Below are 21,000 nucleotides of genomic sequence, written 5' to 3' on the forward strand. Positions count from 1 at the left end.
ATAATACCAAGTCGATTAATCTATTTAGTCTCTACTTAAAGGACCTTCTGTCTTAAGTTATTACGTATGTTATTATCATGCCAATTTAAAAAAAATACCTTTAAAACAAATAGATCGACTTGGTCATCGCAAGAAAACACAAATTCGCCATTATTTCTTTTCATTACAACATTTCAGGAGCATTAACTTCTTGTCGTGCTGTGTAGTGTGATACATACTAATAATCAAATCATGCGATGGCCAGGTCGGTCTATTTGTTTTAAAGGTATTTTTTTTAAATTGGCATGATAATAACATACGTAATAACTTAAGACAGAAGGTCCTTTAAGTAGAGACTAAATAGATTAATCGACTTGGTATTATATAGATCTCACAACTTTTTACGGCGAGACTTGAGGTTTTTACAGAATGTTTTTGATGGCATTATATTTGTAGGTGATCTGTCGTAAATAAAAGAGACACATCCAAAAAACCATCCTTTATTTATATCTAGAAAAATATTAAATATCACAGAGATTGCATATTTGTTATATTTCTTAGAACACCATGTACCGACAGCAACATAAATACTGCTATTCATTTTAAAGAAAATGTGGTTTTAGTCTTAAGTCAATTGAGCAAACCGTCAAAAAGTTCAATTATTTGAAAACTATACAAATCAAAAGATTTCATAGATTATGAAAATAAATAGTAATTTAGTGTTAAAATCTTAAGTAATAAGATAAGCACATTTAGTATCAAGTAAATAAAGTTTTACAGTCACGAGAAACAACGAAAAAAGTTAAATTTCAACATTTAAAGAATGTTTGCTGTCTGTACACGTAATAGTACAGTAAGCACAATAAATCAAAATAACATAACTTAAATACTACAATTGCATGTCATAAATGTCAATTTTAAACACAAACCTTAAACATAGTTTTATTGTGCTGACTGTACTGGTATAGTCCTGCCCCGCAGGTTTCACTTATTTTCTATTAAATAAAATAAATTCGTGGCATAAATCTTACAATACCATGTTTTAAACCCTATTTGTGACATGGTGTTTATAGATCTGATACAAATGATATATGCTATTAAACTTTACGTGCCTGAATATAGCCACACTTTAAACTGCGGCGTTTGGCGACGCGACAGAGATAGGAGACAGTGGCCGTTACCTTAACATAAGTAACAGTCGCAGTCTTCTGTCGCGGCAAATACGGGTGAACCGGTTGTGCGTTGTTTTTCCTCGCAGTGGCTTGCAGCTATATTCAGGCACATAAAGTTATATAGCGCATACTTTACTAAGTCTTAAAAGTGACATTTTTAAAATCATTGGCTAAAGCCTTCTGGTATACAATTATTAATATTTTGTGCATTTATTTACAATTACGATAAAACAATTTAGTTCCCATAACTTAAACTTTCGCGTCGGCCAGTGTAACTATAGTCTGGCCATTACAAACGTGCGAACGATGTCATAATTTAAAGAATGACAGGACAGGAACTGTGTGTAAGTGTGAGCGAGAGAGCCCGATAATATGGCATGACGTTATTCGCACGTTTGAAGTGGACCAACTATAGTGCTGAAACACCAAGCAAAATGAAAGTAAACTGCACGACTCTCGTCTAACATTACATTATAAATCGGTCTGATAAATTTAGCGTTTTAGGCTTCGCATGTCTATTTAAACTTGTTACAAATATAGCCTAACTTTGTCTTACTACACGTCTACACGACGCTCTACTTTTCCCTGGCACAAATTACATCTTCCTACTCATATCTTGATAGAATATAAAGTCCCAAGCACTTAGCCAGCGGCATGGCCATGAAGTCTACAGCCTCCCTTAAACCAGGAGGAGATCTTTGCCCAGTAGTGGGCCAGTAATTGATTAAATTTACATTATTATTTACTCTAGGAACTTAAGTCACAAATATGTCATATTATATTAAACTAGCCATACTTTAAATACTGGTTATAGTGCAGTGACGGTGTCTACGTCGTCGTGCCGGCTTATATCCGGTATATCCGGATTATCCGGAACTGTAGATATATCCGGATAAGCAGGTATATCTGAGTGAATGGGGATATCCGGGTGGGAAGGTATATCCGGGTGTATAGGTATATCCGGGTGGGCAGGAATGTCCGGGATTGAAGGAGGAATCTTCTCGAGTGTGGGCAGAGGTTCGATGTCCGTGTCTGTCATTTCGCTCGCGTTGTCCGTGAAACTTAGGAACATCTGTAATGTGGTGATAAATTAGAAGTTAGTTATTCTTTAGTCGGTCTACCCTCATAGAAATAGTAGGCATTAAATGCCTAATTAAAGTTAAGTTAATTTATGTGAAAGACAAGTTTTGTTTCGGATAATCAGCAGTAAGTGTATGAGTGTAGTCTTAACTGTACCCCTAAATATACAAATATCGTTTCAGAATACCCTAAAAATAGTATGGAGGATTCAGTTTCCTTTTATTTTAATTCGGTAGGAGCAATTACTTAGTCGTGAATGCCTGTAATTATTATTTTACCTGTTCTAGAGAGCTCTGGTTAACGGTGTAGTCTTCAATATCACAGGTGGCTTGAAGTTCCGCCATCAGACGGAAGATGTCGCTCAGACGCGTTGTCACTTCTTTGTTGTTCACTGAAACACATAAAAGGGAGGCAATGATTGAATTCTATGTGGAAAACAAATTATACATAACGGGTACATAAAGCCTTGTACTATGTATTACATAAATACCCTAATGGTACCTATGACACAGGAGAAATTAATGGAAACCGGGTAGGTAAATAAGCAAGAATTTCTTTAATATTATTTATCTAAAACTTATATTATTGTAGAATTTATTGATTGAATTACATTTAGTTTTTGTATAATATGGGCAACCATTTTGTTTTGAGTTTGCATATTTCGATCTTTTTAAGGTTAGGTTGATAGCCTTGATAAAATTGTAGTATTCATAGTATTGTAGTTACCAGTAGCGTGTGTAGGTATGAGCGCATGTAGCGTGTGTTGGTGCAGCACGCGCAGCGCGGCGTGCGGGGCCCGCGCCTGCAGGCGGCGCCACGCGGCGCGCGCAGGCACGCGGGACACGCGGCACTGCACTATGTAGCCGCCACCGAACCTGCGGGTATAGTAACACACTATTATTAATCATTTTAAAGTAAAATATTGGTAGATATGAAAAAAGTACAGCTAGAAGGAGTAGGTTTGATTTGGCGGAGTGGTAAAGGTGGTTGCCTCGCCACTACTAGAGCAGAAGTCGAGAGGTCGTGGGTACGATTCCTACATGAAACAAATATTTGTGCGATCCATAAATACTTGTTTTGGGTCTAATTATAAGTTGTGTCTTTTATTAGTGCCTATGTTTGTAAAATGGCCTCGCGACACAAGAGCAAAAATGTAAATAAATATTACCTGGAGAGGCAGTGATCTAGCGTGTTGAGCGCGACGAGCTGGCCGGCCCGCAGCAGCGCCACGCGCGCGGCCAGGCGGCGCGCGTCGTCGAGCGCGTGCGTGGACAGCAGCACGCCGCGCGCGCCCGCACGCGCCGCCATCACGCCGCGCGACACGCACCCGCGAGATACTGGGTCCATGCCGCTAAAAGGAAAAAGCAATTATTATTACAATTAAAAGTACACAACTTCTTCAACTTATAACAAAAAAGTCACAAATCAAAATATTGCAAAATCGAGTCCACTACTCTAGCAAAATTTTCATATTCCACCCTCAAAAACTGTAAAAATGTAAATTTATAGTAATCATGAATTTATCACAAAATTTATATATGATACTATCACGTCTACGTAATGATCTCTATCGAATAAAGAATATATAGCAGGGCATGGATCTAAAATCAGCTTATATTACTAGTTGATAACTGATTTAAGTAAATTTTTGGTTTCCTTATTTCACCTTGTCAATAATTTCAAGAGAAACAAAATTATCTGCCATAAAAAACAGTAATAATTAATTATTTAAATATAATGCCTTACCTGGTAGGTTCATCAAGCAATACTAGTGGTGTTCTAGCCATGAACGCGATGGCGGCACACAGCTTACGTTTGTTGCCTCCACTGAGCGCGCCGCTCCTCACGGACGAGTATCGGCCCAGCTCGAACATGTCTATCGTACGTTTTACCACCTGATACAATATAACAACAATTAGATTATTCTCAACAGTAGTCCAAATTGAGTAACGTAGCCGGTAAATGGCAATAAACTCGTCCCAATTTTATGGGATTAACATTAATGGCGAAACATGAGTGTATTTCGTACTCCTCTGTCTACACTATACTTATAGGGTATAACAGGCGTGATATTATACTTTTATAACGTGATATTATATGTAAACGGTCAACCGATACCAATATCTATTTATGAATGGTTAGTAAAACATGTATTTTTTACACGGAAATATTAGTACTTGATTGCCTGTGTGGTCTGAACGATAGTGCATATTTGCTGATCTCAAGATCTCCAATTCTATTCCTGGGTATATCTATTCTTTATTTCTTTTACGTAGTGTATACTCCTGTACCTGTTCGTGATCACTGATGCCTCTGAGCCGGCAGTAGAATCTCAACGTCTCAGTCACTGTTAACAGCGGGTCTATGGCGTCACTTTGAGGACAGTAACCTGCGAAGAACACCAAGTTATGAATTACATTTAGTTGAGGGTTTTATGCTTGAAACCCTTGACTCTTTTTGCCTTATGTAGTTGAGTAAAAAAAAATACATTTCATACTTAGAATGAATTGTGTCAAATATACAAACAATGAAAACATATAATATGACGAAATATAATAAAAAATTTCAAAAAAATAGTGCATTAGTGGCAAATGATTGTGGTGATGAAATGTGGCCCACAGTCGGTGACCCACATCTGTCAGCTTAGACAGATGGGTTTCAGGTTTAAATAAAGTCAGTTGCAAGAATACTTATACTTACTAATAAGTCCAGTACATAGTTGTGTGGAGTTAACAAGTTTGTTGTTGAGGTACAGTTGTCCGGACGAGGGCCGCACTTCGCCTGTCAACATGGCGAACGTGGTCGACTTGCCCGCGCCGTTCTGACCCAGGAGAGCTGTACACTGTTCAATAAAAACAATGTCAATATGAATACAGGTGTGGGGTAGATTTAGTGATCATTTATGGAAGTATACATAATTCAATAAAATCATTGTCTTTATACAGACGGTATATTTCCAGTTGTCCCCTCTATGCTGTCACCCCAGGGTGACAGCTGGGAATTTTCTTCCAACATATTTATATTCCCAGTTGTCACTCCAGGGGACAGTGTTTTAAATTAAGGTTTTTTTTTTATTTCAAGAAAACCTTTCCCTTTCCCAAGTCTCTGGATGCAAAGTAAGCAAACTCTACTAATTGTTGTTCAGATTTGTAAAACAGGATGACGGAGAATTCGAGGTGACTTTTACTATAAAATAATAGAGTCAAATTGAAGACCTAAATACTCCTTTTATTTAAGTCGAGCAAAAAATAATTTCGCTTTTAAATATTGTAACACAGGCATGTAATTGTTTTGTGGGTATTCTCATTTGATTTAGGAGAATGTGGTACATTGTGTGTCTGTTTGTTTGTCTGTTCATTGGTTTGTGTTGAGTTATGTTACCTGTCGTGGCGGTATTCCTAGCGTGAGGTTCCTAAGCGCCAGTCGCTTCCCCCTCACGGCGCGGTACACCTTGCTCAGAGACACGCACTGCGCCGCGTCACTCAGCGGGACCACCACGCGCTGCATCGAGTTCTTTGAACCTTCCGTGTGCACGAACCCTGGAGAATATAGTTGTTTAGAATAACTGTTTTATTTGATTTAATTTTTTACAGTCCGTAGTTATTCTCGACTAACGAGCGTTTGACATACAAAAATATTGAAAGATTGTATTTCTGGCAAAATACTGTAGACAGGGACTCTAATCAGATTTTAATAATAATTTTTCTAATCATTCGTCGGTAGACAACAGTGACAAGAAAGCGCACCACGGAAGTAGAATAAAACGTTGAGATATGTTAGTCTTGAGTAGTAATCTAGACTGCTGAATTCAACTTAGTGAAGAAAATAAGTATTCTTGGTGTATTATGAGGTTAGCCCTCTGTTACATAGGGCAAACGTGCGTGTATTTTACATACCCCCGCCTACATCTTAGGTAATAACAGAAGTGAGAACGTAAGGGTACGTACCTCTGTTAATATTCCCGATGGTATTAACTCTGAGCGGCGCGTGTCCTGCGTGTAGTCTGGCGGCGTGCACGCGCTTGCGTTCCTCACTCACTTCCAGTGGCTCCAGCTCACCAGGAGATGGGGGTGGGATGTGTTCTGAACGGAACCTGACAATGCAAACAATGTCATAGTAAAAATAACATTAAATAATGGTGCAAATCAGTTGTCATTGTAGTGTCGTGGTTTTTTATTCTTCAAAATGAGGCTGAAATGACAGGCGGGTGGGTATTCACTGGGTCAGCAGATTTTTGCACTGAATTGCCAATGATTCGATCCGATGTTCAATCGAACAATCTTTGATGAAGACTAGTCTTCAATTTAGAATTCTCAAGACCCTGGATTAGTTTACTCGATTAATGGGATGTTGAAGACCGATTTAAGAATAATAGCCAGATATACTATTTATATAAAGTGTAAGAATACATATGTATGAAAATAACCATCAAAATTTTATCCATTAAGCTATCTGATAGTTATCCAGAGCTGTAACCGGGCCTTACTTTACTTACCCCCGGTTTCTGAGTAGGTACATTTAGCGGTAGTTTATCTATTCAATTGCGTTTTTTATATGAGTTTAAATGCTATTGAAGAGATAAACTACCGCTAAATGTATTCAGAATCTGGGGACAAGACTCTTCCAATAAATGTGGTATAATAATTACAGGTATTACATACCTAACACTTTTTTCGTATAGCAACGATTATTTAGAGTGAAGTTACCTGTTGATGAGTGCCTGGAAGCAGTCGTACTCCAGCGCAAGGTTGAACAACAGTAGGGCGGTGCCGACGACAGCGAGGTACGAGTAGTGCAGCACCACCAGGCTGCTGGCCAGCGGGTCCTTGTACGTGTCCATGCCGAAACGACCCAGCACCTGATATAAAATAACAATAACTTTTAACTGAGATCTGAGAGAGATGAGAACAAGGTACAGTTTAGGGTTATCTTCAATTGCAGATGAATGATGAAAGATCGAAAGCCAGGGGAATATCTAAGGTAGATCAATAAAAAAGGTGTTCCGTTTTTTTTGACGCGAAGTGTATATTTTTATCTGGGTGGGATTCGAAACATATGCGGCGCGATGAGCAATTTTACCACTGCGCCAAATGTGCAGTTAAAGTTTTCCTTTATCTCTCGTGATTGTAAGTAGGTATAATCTGGTAACGCACCTGTGCCTGTATGGTGTTCTTGGCGATTTCTAGCAGTCCATCTCCGAGCGCGAACTGCGGTGATAACATGAAGATCTTGTGTAGGATGTAGCGAGCGTTGTCCGTTGCCTGGAAATGCAATAATAATGAATATACCAACAAATTAAGTTCACCTATAAGTAAAACGTTTGCAAAGGATTTCGATATGTTGCTATGATACAAATAAACTATTTTAGTCAGGAGATAAGAATTATTAAGATTCCACAGATATTTTTATGTCAACGTTCATTTTATAATATATTTACTACTGAAAAACAGACATACTAAAACGAAAATGTTGTATCACAGAATTTTGTTACTAAAACAACTTATTTTGAAAGGAATAAAAAAAATTACCTGATGTGTAACATACCTCAGACTCGGAGATGATGTCAAAGATGAGCAGTATGGCGATGAAGGAGAGTCCGAGGAAGGCGTTGCCACAGAACAGCACCATGTTGGCCATGCTCGCCTCGCTGAACAACTTCTCTGCCACGTGCACCATACATCCACACGCGTACCTGACACAAACAACAACAAGGACTATAGACTACTAGCTGACCCGCGCAACTTCGCTTGCGTCACATAAGAGAGAATGTGTCAACATTTTCCCCGTTTTTGTAACATTCGTGTTGATACCGTATGTAGCCTATATAGCCTTTCTCGATGAATAGACTATCTAACACTGAAATAATTTTTCAAATCGGACCAGTAGTTCCTGAGATTAGCGCGTTCAAACAAACAAACAAGCAAGCAAACAAACTCTTCAGCTTTATAATATTATATTATGTAGATATAGATTATGTTGGTTTACTTGATCTTAAGTAAAAATGCCGCGATCAAGCAGAATACAATATTTAATTTTTTTTTGTTTTTCATTCTGTTCTCTTTTTTCTGAATGAAAGTTGTGTGTACGATGATGACAATGGTATTTACAACATTTCGTAACAGGTCACAACTGACAATAAGAATTAGCTTTTGAGTGCAGAAACGATCTTAATGAAAATTATTATGTTTAGCATTTTTTGTACAAATATGAAGCTCGTGTAACGATTTTCTAGACCAATTATGTTACTTAGATCTTTCCAAATTTAGATTAGTTACGAATCGTTAATTATATCAGCGTTTTCTTTGCTAACAATAAAAATATCAATTATGGTTTAGGTCTCATACTCACCCATACAAGAGGAACAGTATACATATAGCTGGTAGGTTATTTCTCGCGACGAATACTGGGAAACCGAAAGCAGACATCACTGCTGCCGTTATACCCATGTTGATTGCCATTATCTATAGAAGCAAATAGACATAAAAGTGTATAAAAAATGTTTTTAGTAACCTCTATTACTTATACAAAAAAAAATATTTATATTAGGAAAATATCTCAGTAAAACACACATGGTCATGTGATTCCAAACTAAGCAAGGCTTCTACTGTAATCAGTCAACTGATACATATAACATACTTACCTAAGTATATCAGAACACATTTTTTTGTGGTGGCTGGGTTTCGAACCCACTACACGTGCGTTCCTGACGCAAGGTGACCATCTTAACCACTGCTGCAAAGGCGTCATCAATGAAGAAGTTACAAACAAGTGTGTTCCCTCACCATCATATCCCACACAAGCGCAGTGGTCCAGTACAGCATCGGCGTGACTCCACACAGCAGCTGCAGACGCTTCTCCTGACTCCTGCGTGAAGACACCAGGTAGATGGCAGCACCGGCGCTGATCAGTGCGTACGCGACGAGCACCAGACCTGAGATACCCGCGTCTGCTATGTGCTGGTAGCTGGTGATGAAAAATTTAGCTTTAGAAACTCAGCATCAAATGATGACGATGATGATGATAGTGGTGACAATTATAAGTATGGTGATGACGATGATGATGATAGTGGTGACAATTATAAGTATGGTGATGACGATGATGATAATAATTATGGTGATGATGACGGTCATTGTGATAATTATGATGATGATAAGGGTGATGACTATGATAATAATTATGGTGATGATGGTGGTAACGATGATGATGATGACAGTGATGATGAGAGTGATGATGACGATGATGACAGTGATGATAATGACGACAGTGATGATAATGATGATGTGATGATGATGACGGTGATGACTGTGATGATGATGATGATGACAGTGATAATAATTATGACAGTGATGATGATGATGATAGTGATGTTGATCATATTGATGATGATGATGACAGTGATAATAATTATGACAGTGATGATGATGATGATAGTGATGTTGATCATATTGATGATGATGATGACAGTGATGGTAACAGTGATGATTATGATGATAACAACGACGATTATGAGAACGATAATAATGACAATGATAACATTACGTATACTCACACAGTAGCCTTGCTGATCTGTTCCTTAGAGATCTTGAGCGGGTGTGTGTAGGTAGTGATGTTAGCGCGCGGTATGTTCACGACAGCTCGTAGTACGGCGCTGTTCAGAGCGTTGAGGTGGGAGACCATCGCGTGGTGGCCTTTGTTGTTGTACCACGCGACAAGGCGGGTCGTGTTGTGTTTCAGAGAGGATGAGTAGCCTCCGTATCTGGGAGATAAGCAGTTAAAATATGATAATTAAAAGGAATAACAAATTGGGTTATGAGACGACTTTTCAATACTTAGTTAAAGAGTAGGTACTACAAATATTTGTCGTATTAATTTGCGCTTAGATTTGATTTTTTCGGCAAACACTTATCCCCTCGGTTCATAATTAATTCAACAAAAAATAAGATTAGGTACATTTTTTATATTCATTTAGATGGTATTTTTAACAATAAGCAAGCAATAACAATTTGCTGTATCTAGATAACGTTCTCTAAAGTTAAGTTTACTCTGAAACAACTGAAAGGTTACTTGGCTATTTTAACTGATTCCTTGAATCTATTTGACGTAATTGTGAGTAATTTAATCGTCTAAAGTCCTGGGCAAGGATTGGTTTCGCATTTAAACGAATGGTTTTAGTAATTTATTACTAAGATACAAATATTATTTGGAGTAATAAGAAGGAGTTTTTGGGGTCTTACCGTTTCTCAATATAAATCTCTTGTGTATCGACGAGCCACTTGTTGAGTGTGTCCACATCAGGCAGCACCATCATGTCGGGCAACGCCGTGTGATGATCTTGTATGTCGCAGACTTGACGACGTGCCGCGCACTCACACACTGGAGACTCCTATAAAACAAATGTCGTTGATAAAGTTTTGCCCTATTCTGACTCGAGCGTTGGTCCCATGTTACTCGGGGCGATACTATTCCGATGTATCGGGAATGGCACCAAAATTCATACAACAATTAAAAGAATTTCAAGGAAAATAAAATCCAATTGCGTTTTGCCCGACCCGGGAACCGAATGCCAGACTTCGTGATCAGCAGTTGCACACTCCAATCACTCCCACCACAGTGGAAGTCATATTTATTTAGTTTCCAAATAGCTCATCACCATGTGTTTCTTTTATAGCAAATTTAAGGTTGTACGTACCGCAGTGGTCCAATTTCTAGTATGTCTGTCGTCCATCAGATATGACATAACACGTTGAGCTAGCGAAGGGTCGACGTCTGAACTGTACATTGAAGGTTGAGGTCTGCAATCAAATAAGTGAAATAAAATGTGAAAAGCCTTTAGATGACTTTAAGAATAACCGAAATTGGGGCCCAGCTTTAATACATTATTGACCATTTTAAAGGCAAACGATGGCTTACCCCGGTTTCTGAGGTAAGTACATTTAGCGGTAGTTTATTTATTCAACAGCGTTTTTTTATATGAGTTTTAACACTATTGAATAGATAAACTACCGCTAAATGTACCTACCTCAGAAACCGGGCACTAGTCATGTAACCTGTGAAAAAACTTGTTTCCTGCTATCTACCGATTTCCAAGATCCACATAATAAGTAAGTAAAAAATTGCTATCTCATAAAAAAGGTACTCACACAATGAAATCTGTTGTGTTAATATAAAGGTCCTTGTCGAGTTTGAGTGAGATCTCGTTGTCTGCCGGCGGTCGAAGCATGGAGAAGCCCATAGCGATGGTCACGAACAACGACGGTAGGATGATCAGCATGAAGAGTAGCCATCTGGGTCGATACATTACAAGTCCATATAAGAATGGTCATGTGTAATAATAATTTATTTATTAGGAGGTACAAGCCGTCATTAATTTCTATATCACATACATAAATCAACCAAAAACATTTATATTATGCTTCAATCCCCTTGGAAATTTTCTCGTAAAACTCGAGAAATAATGGTTTGGGAGATCGTATTTGTTCACCTCATTTAAAAGTATGCAATAAATAAATATTATTGGACAACTCACACACGGTCATTTAATTCCAAACTAAGCAGAGCTTGTACTATGGTAATTAAATAACTGATATACATACTTATATACTTCTAAATATATACTTACCTAGATAATTTGACAACCAGACTCAGAACAAATACTCGTGCTCATCACACAAAGATTTGTCCCAGGTAGGATTCGAACCCACCACACGCGGCGCTACGGTTGTTGCGGCGAGTATTAAACGTAGCACTAGATCACATAACATGACGTCGCATCAGGTGATGTTGGAAACGCGTGTACGTTTTACTTGCCTACTTGCAACACGATTTCTGGCAATGCTGATAGGATGTTAACTATCAGATATCATTATTGATCAACGCGGTGAACTGTGCCAAACAGGCTCCAATCCTTTTTTAATGTAATGTAGTATTATAATGTACGTACTTGTTTCGTATGTGATGCAGGTAGCGCGCGTACATGAGCGCCCGGAACTGTTGTGCGGCGGTCCCGCGCAGTGGACCCTCAGGCGGTACTAACTGCTGCGGCGCGCGGTCCGTCCTGATGCTGGAGCTCGATGTGCTCTTAGATGGAGACTCCGAGACTGCTGTGACAATATATTAAAGGTTTAAGGGAAGAAAAGTTATGTTCCATATCATATCTTGTAGTTTTGCAGTAACGCGTCTGAACAAAAACTGTAATCTTTTGCGAACGAATTGATTAAAACCCATGTTGAATCATTCCTTGCTATACATCATTTTTTTTAACAATACTCTATTCGAGAAGAATGCCTATAGTTTATATAAATTGCTATAGCAAACACCGACCACAAATGGTTTAATTTTTGCTTAATAATAAACTAGCTGACCCGCGCAACTTCGCTTGCGTCACATAAGAGAGAATGGGTCAAAATTTTCCCCGTTTTTGTAACATTTTTCACCCGTACTCTGCTCCTATTGGTAGTAGCGTGATGATATATAGCCTATAACCTTCCTCGATAAATGGACTATCTAACACTGAAAGAATTTTTCAAATCGGACCAGTAGTTCCTGAGATTAGCGCGTTCAAACAAACAAACAAACAAACAAACAAACTCTTCAGCTTTATAATATTAGTATAGATTAGTATAGATTAGTTACGTAAATTAAAATGAATTTAGAATTCAAAATTCAGTCAAAAAATATTCTGGAGGTAAGTTGTAAATGAGACCTTACCATATTCAATAGCATTGATGGGTGTATCAGCTTGCTGGCACACGTTGAAGAACACCTGCTCGAGGCTGCTGCAGTCCATGGTGTAGCTCTTGAACCCGAGAGCTGACTGTGTCGCTTCTAGCACTGAGCAGAGCTGGTAGAAGCTGTGGAGTTACAATGAAACTTGATGGCGATTTACTCAACTTTAAGAAACTCTTAAGTATTATATTGTCTGTGTAATTTGGAACGTGTATTATAGCGAGAGCTTCTGAGTATCACCACAGAATAATAAGTACTAAAGTACAGAACACGCACTTCCCGTAACAATTTATAGAAATAACGACTCTTGCTGCTAAGCAATAAAGTCTAATTCAGCTCGTATAAGCGCTCCGTACCTAACGACATATTCACCTAAGTATTCCCGCTCTCTTTTAATCCGTAACTCTGTCACTGTCTGGCGTAGAGTAACGCGTTACCTATGACGCTAGGGTTGTCGGCTCGCCGCATCGTTGCTACCTGTTTTGGTTTGTTTACATTTTTACTATTTTATATTCTTCATATGTCCTAAACCTGTGAACCGATTCATATCATTCAAACGGATAAAATAGTTTTAGTCTTAGACCTTTCATTTGATACCAAAATCGTTGAAATATCTCCATAAACAAAAAGTCACATTTGCAAGTTGCTCTCGTAATTATAAAGTATCAAATTCCTTAATAATTCAGACATGAGTTCATATTATTGTTAGTATCAACAAAGTAACTAATTATAGTTAGTACTATTATTTTGTGGTAGGTAGGTACTGTAAAGTTTTATAGTTTTTAAATGAATTTGAACTTAGCTTTCCTCATCTGTAGGTAATGAAAAAAATGACAATCCCTCGTCCTTCTTTTTCGACAAACATCCATTAAATGTGCAATGCTTTAAACCTGCCATTCTATTTTAAACGTTTTTATAATAATATTACTCATAAAACTTCTAATAAACGCACGCACGAGCTCTACGCGTGAGCGTCGACACTCGACTCTCGGAGTGGCGCCGACGCCACGCGAATTTGTAGGCACTTATCGCTGTAGGTACGGCTGAGTGACGGGGGCCTGGTATCACTTTCAATTGAATGATGTTTCTACTTTACACTGTATCATGAAATAGTGGTATATTACTACAAAAATGGGCGACCGATGAAAACTAAGCAATATACAAACGGGAAGTCTCCCCCAACCCACACATAGCCAGTGTGATCTCAGAATCAAAGCTTAACCCCCCTCTCATTGCAAGAGGAGACCCGTACCTAGCAGTAGGATAACAATGGATTAATTTAACTCTAACTTTCAGGGTTATTCAGGACTAGCTGACCCGCGCAACTTCGCTTACGTCACATTTAAGAGAGAATGGGTCATCATTTTGTAACATTTTTCGTTGATTCTCCGCTCTTAATGGTCGTAGAGTAATTACATAGCCTATACCTTCTCCAATAAATAGGCTATCTAACAGTAAAATATTTTTTCAATTTACATCAGTAGTTTCTAAGATTAGCGCGTTCAACAAAACAAACAAACCCTACAATTTTATAATATTAGTACCGATACCTATTGTGAAGAATCTATGCACTACTACTTACTTATTATTCAATCCATTGGCATCAAAGAACGGCAGTCCAATCTCCACCTCAAGTCCATTAACATCAATAACATTAGCGTTCTTCACGACATCTCTGACCACCGTAACCAGCTGTTTCGTCTTCTCCTCCTGGCTCATGTCTTCGAGCGTCTCCTCAGGGTCTGGTATCTCGGGGTACATGACGGTCAGCTTGTACCCGTTGCCTAAGGTACGTTTGATCTCGATTGGTGAGCCTGATGTGTGGATTTGACCCTAGATTTGAGAAAATGGTTGGTGAAGATGAAAAAAGATTAAACTGGTTTTAATCGAATGATCGACTTGCTTGTGAGCGCATAATTGAACAAGACTTATTTTGAAATCATATTAAAAGCACCACGACAAACCTTTTGGTGGTTTATACTGGTGCCTTTGTGTATAACCATGCATAATATTTTTCTAATAAATGATTCAATCAATTATTTTAATATGAGTCAGAACAAATAGGAGCTAAATTGGCAAGAAGGCTAGTTGTCGGGTTAAATTAACGATTTTCAAAATAACCTTCAGAAAATAAATATTTTGATAGGAGTTACTTTGAGAAAACCAAGCTCTGAACAATATAAATAGATCAAAGGTATTTGAACCTACCTTGTGCATGATTACAATCTGATCGCTGAGTAGTTCAGCTTCGTCAAGATGATGTGTCGTCATTAGAATCGTTCTGTCTTCCTTCAGTTTCACTATCATTGACCAGATGTCCCTACGAGAATAAATAACGCTTAAATACTTAACATTTACATTATTTAATATGTCAAAACAGTATGATAAATTTTAAATTATTGTAGTAGCAATCAAACCTACGTTACTTTGTGCAATGGTACAGTCAGCTGCAAAAGTAGCTAAACAACTTCATATTTTCAAAACCTCTGTGTTACGTAACTTTAATAAATAACTGATCAAAATCAGGCAGAATGAGTTAGAATTAAACATTTCAATCAATGGCAAATGTTTTTTTCATGGAATAATGTGCACACTTCAGTATATAGGATAAGCTACTTTTGGAACTGACTTTATTTGCATGGCGATCATCACTATCAGAACATTTTTGCATTTACAACCTCTGAATTCATAGCTATTCATTTGTTGTTTCGCGTCTATACTAGGCAGTAGACACTCTACTTAAATAAATAAATAACACATGTAAAAGACAAAGGTATACCTTCTCGCAGCCGGGTCTACTCCAGCAGTAGGTTCATCAAGCGACACGAGGTGCGGTCTGCCGATGAAGGCCAGCGCCACGCACAGACGCCGCCTGGTCCCGCCGGACAGACGACCCACTGGCTCCGAGCTCACACTGCCTAGGGAGAGGACTTGAAGCATTCTGAGAAAACCATTGCATATATTTAGTCAAGAATAAAGGTATGTCAAAAAATAGGAACAAGTATTTTTGCTGTGGAGTGAGTGATAAAAGAAATGATTAAGGACTCAAGTCTCGTTATCTTTACTATAAATAATATGTCTACAAAGTTTCTTTCGTAATTTTCCTCCATTCTTACAACAACAGACGTTCTCTAGGTTCTTCTTCCCAAGTCTAATAAAAAAACGTTGATTCTACTATACTGGTAAATTGAGAATGAAATCGTCAGAATATTGTTTTTCCCGATAGAAACTGTTCTATGCGAGAAACAGATACCCTACTAACAATATTAAAGACTTATAAATTAAATACAAATAAGAAGAGTAGAAATTAGACTCATAGACTTCATCTCAGTTACGTGGGATAAATTTCTAGTTCAACATCCCAATTCGTAAGAGCTAAAGTGAAAAATATTTTAGCTTACTTTTTTTTTTAAAGACAACTCCCGCCCTAAGAACTTCTCTTGTGTCGCAGGGACTTTTACAAACATACAAACAAGAGACACAAAGTATCTGACTCACTTGTCGACCTCGTCCCGCACCTCGTGGGCCGTGAGCCCGCTCTTGAGCTGCGCGTAGAGCGCCACGTGCTCGCGCGCCGACAGCGGCGCCAGCAGCACGTCGCGCTGCGGACACACGCCCAGCCGCGCCGCGCCGCGCTCCGAGCGCAGCGACACGTGCCCGCGGGACGGACGCAGCATGCCCGTCAGGATGTTGCTGCACGACATATAACGTGATAATGTAATCTGTGACTTTGGTAAACCATGAAATACAATAGCAAAAGTTTTTTACAGTTGTTTTCAGAATATTGAGAACAATTAGAGATACATCGGATGCGCCTTCAAGGACTTATTCTCCTCTTGAAAGGGTTTTTTACCTTATCACATTTGCCTTGCAGTCTACTAACTTCGTAATCAACTAAAAAATCAAAATTCTATAACTACTATAGCTTTCAGCATATCTATTGAGAACAATATGAGAAAATTAAAATGCGGCGTTTAGGACTTTTACTATTTGCCTTGCAGTCTACAAACCTAGTAACCAACTGGGTATAAATCGAAGGTAAATGTTTTAATGTTTAATTTCACTATTAAGTTAATCAACATGACTATGGCTCCTTATCTACTATTTAAGTCAGTCAGCAAGTAGTCAGTTAGTCCACACCGTAACAATACTGATGAATGTATAAGTATACCGCGATATGGAACAGCTTGAGGTGTTGATCCATTTGTGACTTGAAATAAGTGTAGCAATATATAAGTCATGATATATTTATATGTACTCACATGAGCGTGGTCTTCCCAGCGCCGTTATGTCCTAGCAGGGTAGTGATCTGTCCCTTGTGCAGTTCTACGGAGACGTTGTCGAGCGCCAGCTTGGCGCGGCGCGTGCCCTCGTGGTACACCTTGGACACGTTCACTACACTCACGCCGGCCTTCTCGTCCGTCGTCGTGCACTGAGTTATGTTGCTTTTTAGGGTTTTTATACCTGGGAAAAAAAAAATATTCTTATATCAGGTTAAAATTAAATAGTGATGTGTTAATGACAGGTGCGTGTAAGTATAGTAAGGCTATTAATTCCGTTGGCTGATTGAGAAAGGTAGAAATATCATTTAATTTCAAGTGCTATTTTATAGTATTTTTGTAGCTCCAATACACGTTAAAGTAACAAAACGAATATGATACTTGATAAAAGCAACATCAGGAATTGTTTCAAGTTGAGGCATGTTTATGCATTAGACCGTTAACTTAGTATTTTAGGGCACAAAAAACTTTCTACAGAACTTTCGAACGTATTGATCAATCCGAAATACTTTCAAACTGAAAAACCATACATCAAAATTCTATGTTTTTATTCTAATTTCAGTTTATTATGGGGCAAGGTTTTCGATCTGGGCTTCTACCGTAGCCATGGATTTTGAAAAAAAAAATACACATATATAAATAATTCTTACCAAAATATCTGTCAATAGTCCATCCGATAGCGAAGTAGATAGCAGCATCTATCAGCATCATGAGCGCGGCGAGTCCTATGCTCATGTGATCATCATCTCCGCCGGGCGCGTGCCACAGCTGCGCCCAGCCCGCGCCCGCGCCGCGCGCCTCGTACCGCGCGATGTACAAGAACGCGTAGCACAGGGACGATGACATTGATAGACACTACACACAATATTCATAGGTTAATCTTTAGACAGCGGTGTTTTGAGAGAGGTATATTTCCCATGCAAAAAACTACACACCATTTTTGTTTTAAATAAAATAAGACAACTCCCGTATTATGAATTGTTAGGACCTTTACAAACAGTTATCAATTTAATTACTGTTATTATATGGGGATATACTTATTTTTTATTGCAAAATTATATGACTTACATTGTCATTAATTAATCATGTAATTATAATTAATTATTATTTGCTTGATGAAGGTGAAGGATTATAAGGAAACATAGATAATAGTAATTAATGTCTGCAATAATATTGAGAATTTTATACTGAACTCCACTTATTCTTAATTAGCGTGCACGTAACGTGCACTAATACGTATACATGCATGCATTAAATTGATCAAAACTTATGAGAGAAAAGCTATGACATAATATATTGTCTTTACTTACAATGAACAATTTGAGTGTGCTGTAGAGCACTGCTTCAAGCGACAGTATGATGACGAACGGCATGAAGGTCACCAGGTACGTGATGGCGCCGCACACCGCCGCCAGACTCGCTGACTCGAACAGTTTTGATATCATGTAGCTGTGAACAAACAAAATTACAACATGGGAATAAGCTTTCAAAAAATATTAAAAACAATATTTTTTTATTTCCTATATAAATTAACGGCCTTGGTGGTCTAAACAACGCTATAGTGGTGGTATATTTGTCTGTAGATAACGCAATTTCTGGATTAGATAAGTAATTATATTGAATTTCCTTACATAATTTCGTTTTCTTCGGCTCAAAGTTTGGAAGCTGGTGGAGAAAGTGGCAAAGACACTTGCCTTTGCTACTTTTCTTCTTATTCTTATTTCTAACATACTCGAAATGTACTTATATATAACATCAGTCTACCTACCTAAATAACTACTTCTTCTTCCTCGTGTCAATGGTTTTTTTGTTTAATTCTTGCTTCTTAAAATCTTTTTTTAAGAAGCCAGTAAGTAAAGCTAGTTTAAGCTAGGGTGATGGTGATGAACCCTAGAATTATAAATTTGAAGGTCTTACCAGAAACTAAGCACGGAGAGTCCAAATATAAAGAGCAGCGCGAACACAAGACTAGGGTCAGTGGTGGGTAGAATGTTGCCGGCGTACAGGATGATGGTGATGCAGAGCATGGTGACGAGCATCTCCAGGAACGACGCGATAAACCACGACAGCGTGTGCCAGCGGAGGTCCACGCCCATCACTGACATTAGCTGCAGAGGAAATTAATAGTAGTTAAATTAAATTACAACGTTTTTATTGCGGTTCAGGTGCAGCGCAGACGACAGACTATCCGTGACGCATTTTTCAGTCTGTGAAAATAGAACCTATGCAATTATATGCAATTATATGCCTTGTGTGCGTTACTGCATATAATTGTATAGTTTATTATTATAGGCTCATTATTACAAATCATTATCGTCATAATTTTTTTACCTACTGAATAAGTCTTCCTTCAGATAAAGTGTTGAGGAACCTTTAAAATAAGAACCGGCCAAATGCGGGTCGGATTCGCGCACGTAGGGTTCTATTCCATCCATATTTACAATTACAAATGCGAATACCTGTTGCCACTATCAATATTGAACAAAAAAATCATGTTTGTTATATCGGAGCGCTTAAATACTCAATTATCGTAGCAAACGAATACAGAAACTTGCCATGGTGTTTCCAGTTTCCTTGTCAGATACGATAAATCTAACTGTTGAAGCGACAGTGAACAGCAGAGCGAAGAAGAACGCCACTATTAAAGACTGAGACTCGTAGAGAGATGTTTGGAAGCTGCAACAATAACAAGTTATAAATAAATCCATACTAATATTATAAATGCGAAAGTAACTCTGTCTGTTTCTGTTACTCAATCACGCCTAAACTACTGAACCGATTTGCATGAAATTGAGATATTTCGATATCCGAGAAAGAACATAGGCTACTTTTTACCCCGGGAAAATGAAGGCGGACGAAATTGCGGGTAAAAGCTAGTAAAATATAAACTACTACTCCATAATTACATTATTTTGACCTTGGTTGAGGTACTCTTATATCTTACAGGTTTTTGTATCAAATGTTCTACTAGGCTGCCGCTGAGCTATGTACAGTATTCTCTAAAATATATTTTATACCAAGACAGCTCCCTTCCTATGTATATCGTGTCTCATGTACGTGCTTCAAATTTTACAGTGCTAAACGAGTGAGTAGTGTGCGTTCGCGCAGCGGAATGTTGTTGAATTTAAAGATATTAATTATGCAGATATTTAGTGTATGACGTCGTATAATTGTGTATGGTAAAAAAAAAATTGTGTACGCAGCCATTGTGGAGAAATTCACCAAAAACTGATTCCGCTGGGCGAACGTTGTCCTGGCGGAACTTATTTTAATCCATAGACTTTAGAAGAAAAGAGGTGTGTCCAAAAATTAGTGTGTATTTGTGTGTAATTGTGTATGTATGAATAAAATGAGTGCATGCATAAACTTCGGAGAAATTCAAGTTTCCGCTACGCGAACGTTTGGCCATTAGCTAGTTTTCATATAAAGCGCTTACATAGAGAGCTGTAGATTTTTACATACGTTGTTTTGAATTTGTTTATATTTGTTTAAAAAACAGATTTAGAAAAAATCGTAGGGCTTAAAAGATAAAAATATAAACGTAAAATACACTTAATAGGTCTTAGTTCTTAAAGTATGCACTTTGGGGTCTAGATTTTCACGTTTATACAAACCTTGTAAGTATCTGAAACATGTTGCCAAGTATCAATGATGTTCCGTTAGTAATTAAAGAGTTAAAGGACAATTTTACCATGAATAGATCACTGTTTACAAAACAGTCAAATATCACGACGTTCTAAAGGAATTGCATGGTAAAATGTATG

General features: G+C 38.0%; 1 protein-coding gene across 2 annotated transcripts in view; it reads right to left on the reverse strand.

Moving 5' to 3' along the window:
* Nucleotides 1-463: 463 nt before the first annotated feature.
* ldd (lipid droplet defective) overlaps nucleotides 464-21,000 on the reverse strand; it is a 91,316-nt gene continuing 70,779 nt past the window's right edge. The window contains exons 42-70 of one of the 2 annotated variants that reach the window (XM_076125798.1): nucleotides 19,792-19,912; nucleotides 19,154-19,344; nucleotides 18,547-18,685; nucleotides 17,887-18,091; nucleotides 17,219-17,420; nucleotides 16,455-16,649; nucleotides 15,736-15,897; nucleotides 15,165-15,276; nucleotides 14,539-14,789; nucleotides 12,939-13,081; nucleotides 12,172-12,328; nucleotides 11,372-11,515; nucleotides 10,921-11,023; nucleotides 10,466-10,614; nucleotides 9,781-9,987; nucleotides 9,014-9,194; nucleotides 8,580-8,692; nucleotides 7,776-7,923; nucleotides 7,385-7,492; nucleotides 6,938-7,089; nucleotides 6,179-6,324; nucleotides 5,613-5,770; nucleotides 4,932-5,073; nucleotides 4,523-4,620; nucleotides 3,978-4,126; nucleotides 3,400-3,582; nucleotides 2,958-3,106; nucleotides 2,510-2,622; nucleotides 464-2,223 (exon numbers count right to left, since the gene is read on the reverse strand). In XM_076125798.1, coding sequence (XP_075981913.1) covers nucleotides 1,960-2,223; nucleotides 2,510-2,622; nucleotides 2,958-3,106; nucleotides 3,400-3,582; nucleotides 3,978-4,126; nucleotides 4,523-4,620; nucleotides 4,932-5,073; nucleotides 5,613-5,770; nucleotides 6,179-6,324; nucleotides 6,938-7,089; nucleotides 7,385-7,492; nucleotides 7,776-7,923; nucleotides 8,580-8,692; nucleotides 9,014-9,194; nucleotides 9,781-9,987; nucleotides 10,466-10,614; nucleotides 10,921-11,023; nucleotides 11,372-11,515; nucleotides 12,172-12,328; nucleotides 12,939-13,081; nucleotides 14,539-14,789; nucleotides 15,165-15,276; nucleotides 15,736-15,897; nucleotides 16,455-16,649; nucleotides 17,219-17,420; nucleotides 17,887-18,091; nucleotides 18,547-18,685; nucleotides 19,154-19,344; nucleotides 19,792-19,912 — 4,585 coding nt within the window. In that variant the 3' untranslated portion in view covers nucleotides 464-1,959. Of the gene's footprint in view, nucleotides 2,224-2,509; nucleotides 2,623-2,957; nucleotides 3,107-3,399; nucleotides 3,583-3,977; nucleotides 4,127-4,522; nucleotides 4,621-4,931; nucleotides 5,074-5,612; nucleotides 5,771-6,178; nucleotides 6,325-6,937; nucleotides 7,090-7,384; nucleotides 7,493-7,775; nucleotides 7,924-8,579; nucleotides 8,693-9,013; nucleotides 9,195-9,780; nucleotides 9,988-10,465; nucleotides 10,615-10,920; nucleotides 11,024-11,371; nucleotides 11,516-12,171; nucleotides 12,332-12,938; nucleotides 13,082-14,538; nucleotides 14,790-15,164; nucleotides 15,277-15,735; nucleotides 15,898-16,454; nucleotides 16,650-17,218; nucleotides 17,421-17,886; nucleotides 18,092-18,546; nucleotides 18,686-19,153; nucleotides 19,345-19,791; nucleotides 19,913-21,000 lie in introns of both variants that reach the window. The other variant, XM_076125797.1, reaches the window with a different exon arrangement.

The sequence above is a fragment of the Anticarsia gemmatalis genome, chromosome 18 (genome assembly GCF_050436995.1).
Source record: "Anticarsia gemmatalis isolate Benzon Research Colony breed Stoneville strain chromosome 18, ilAntGemm2 primary, whole genome shotgun sequence".
In the NCBI taxonomy this organism is placed as follows: domain Eukaryota; kingdom Metazoa; phylum Arthropoda; class Insecta; order Lepidoptera; family Erebidae; genus Anticarsia; species Anticarsia gemmatalis.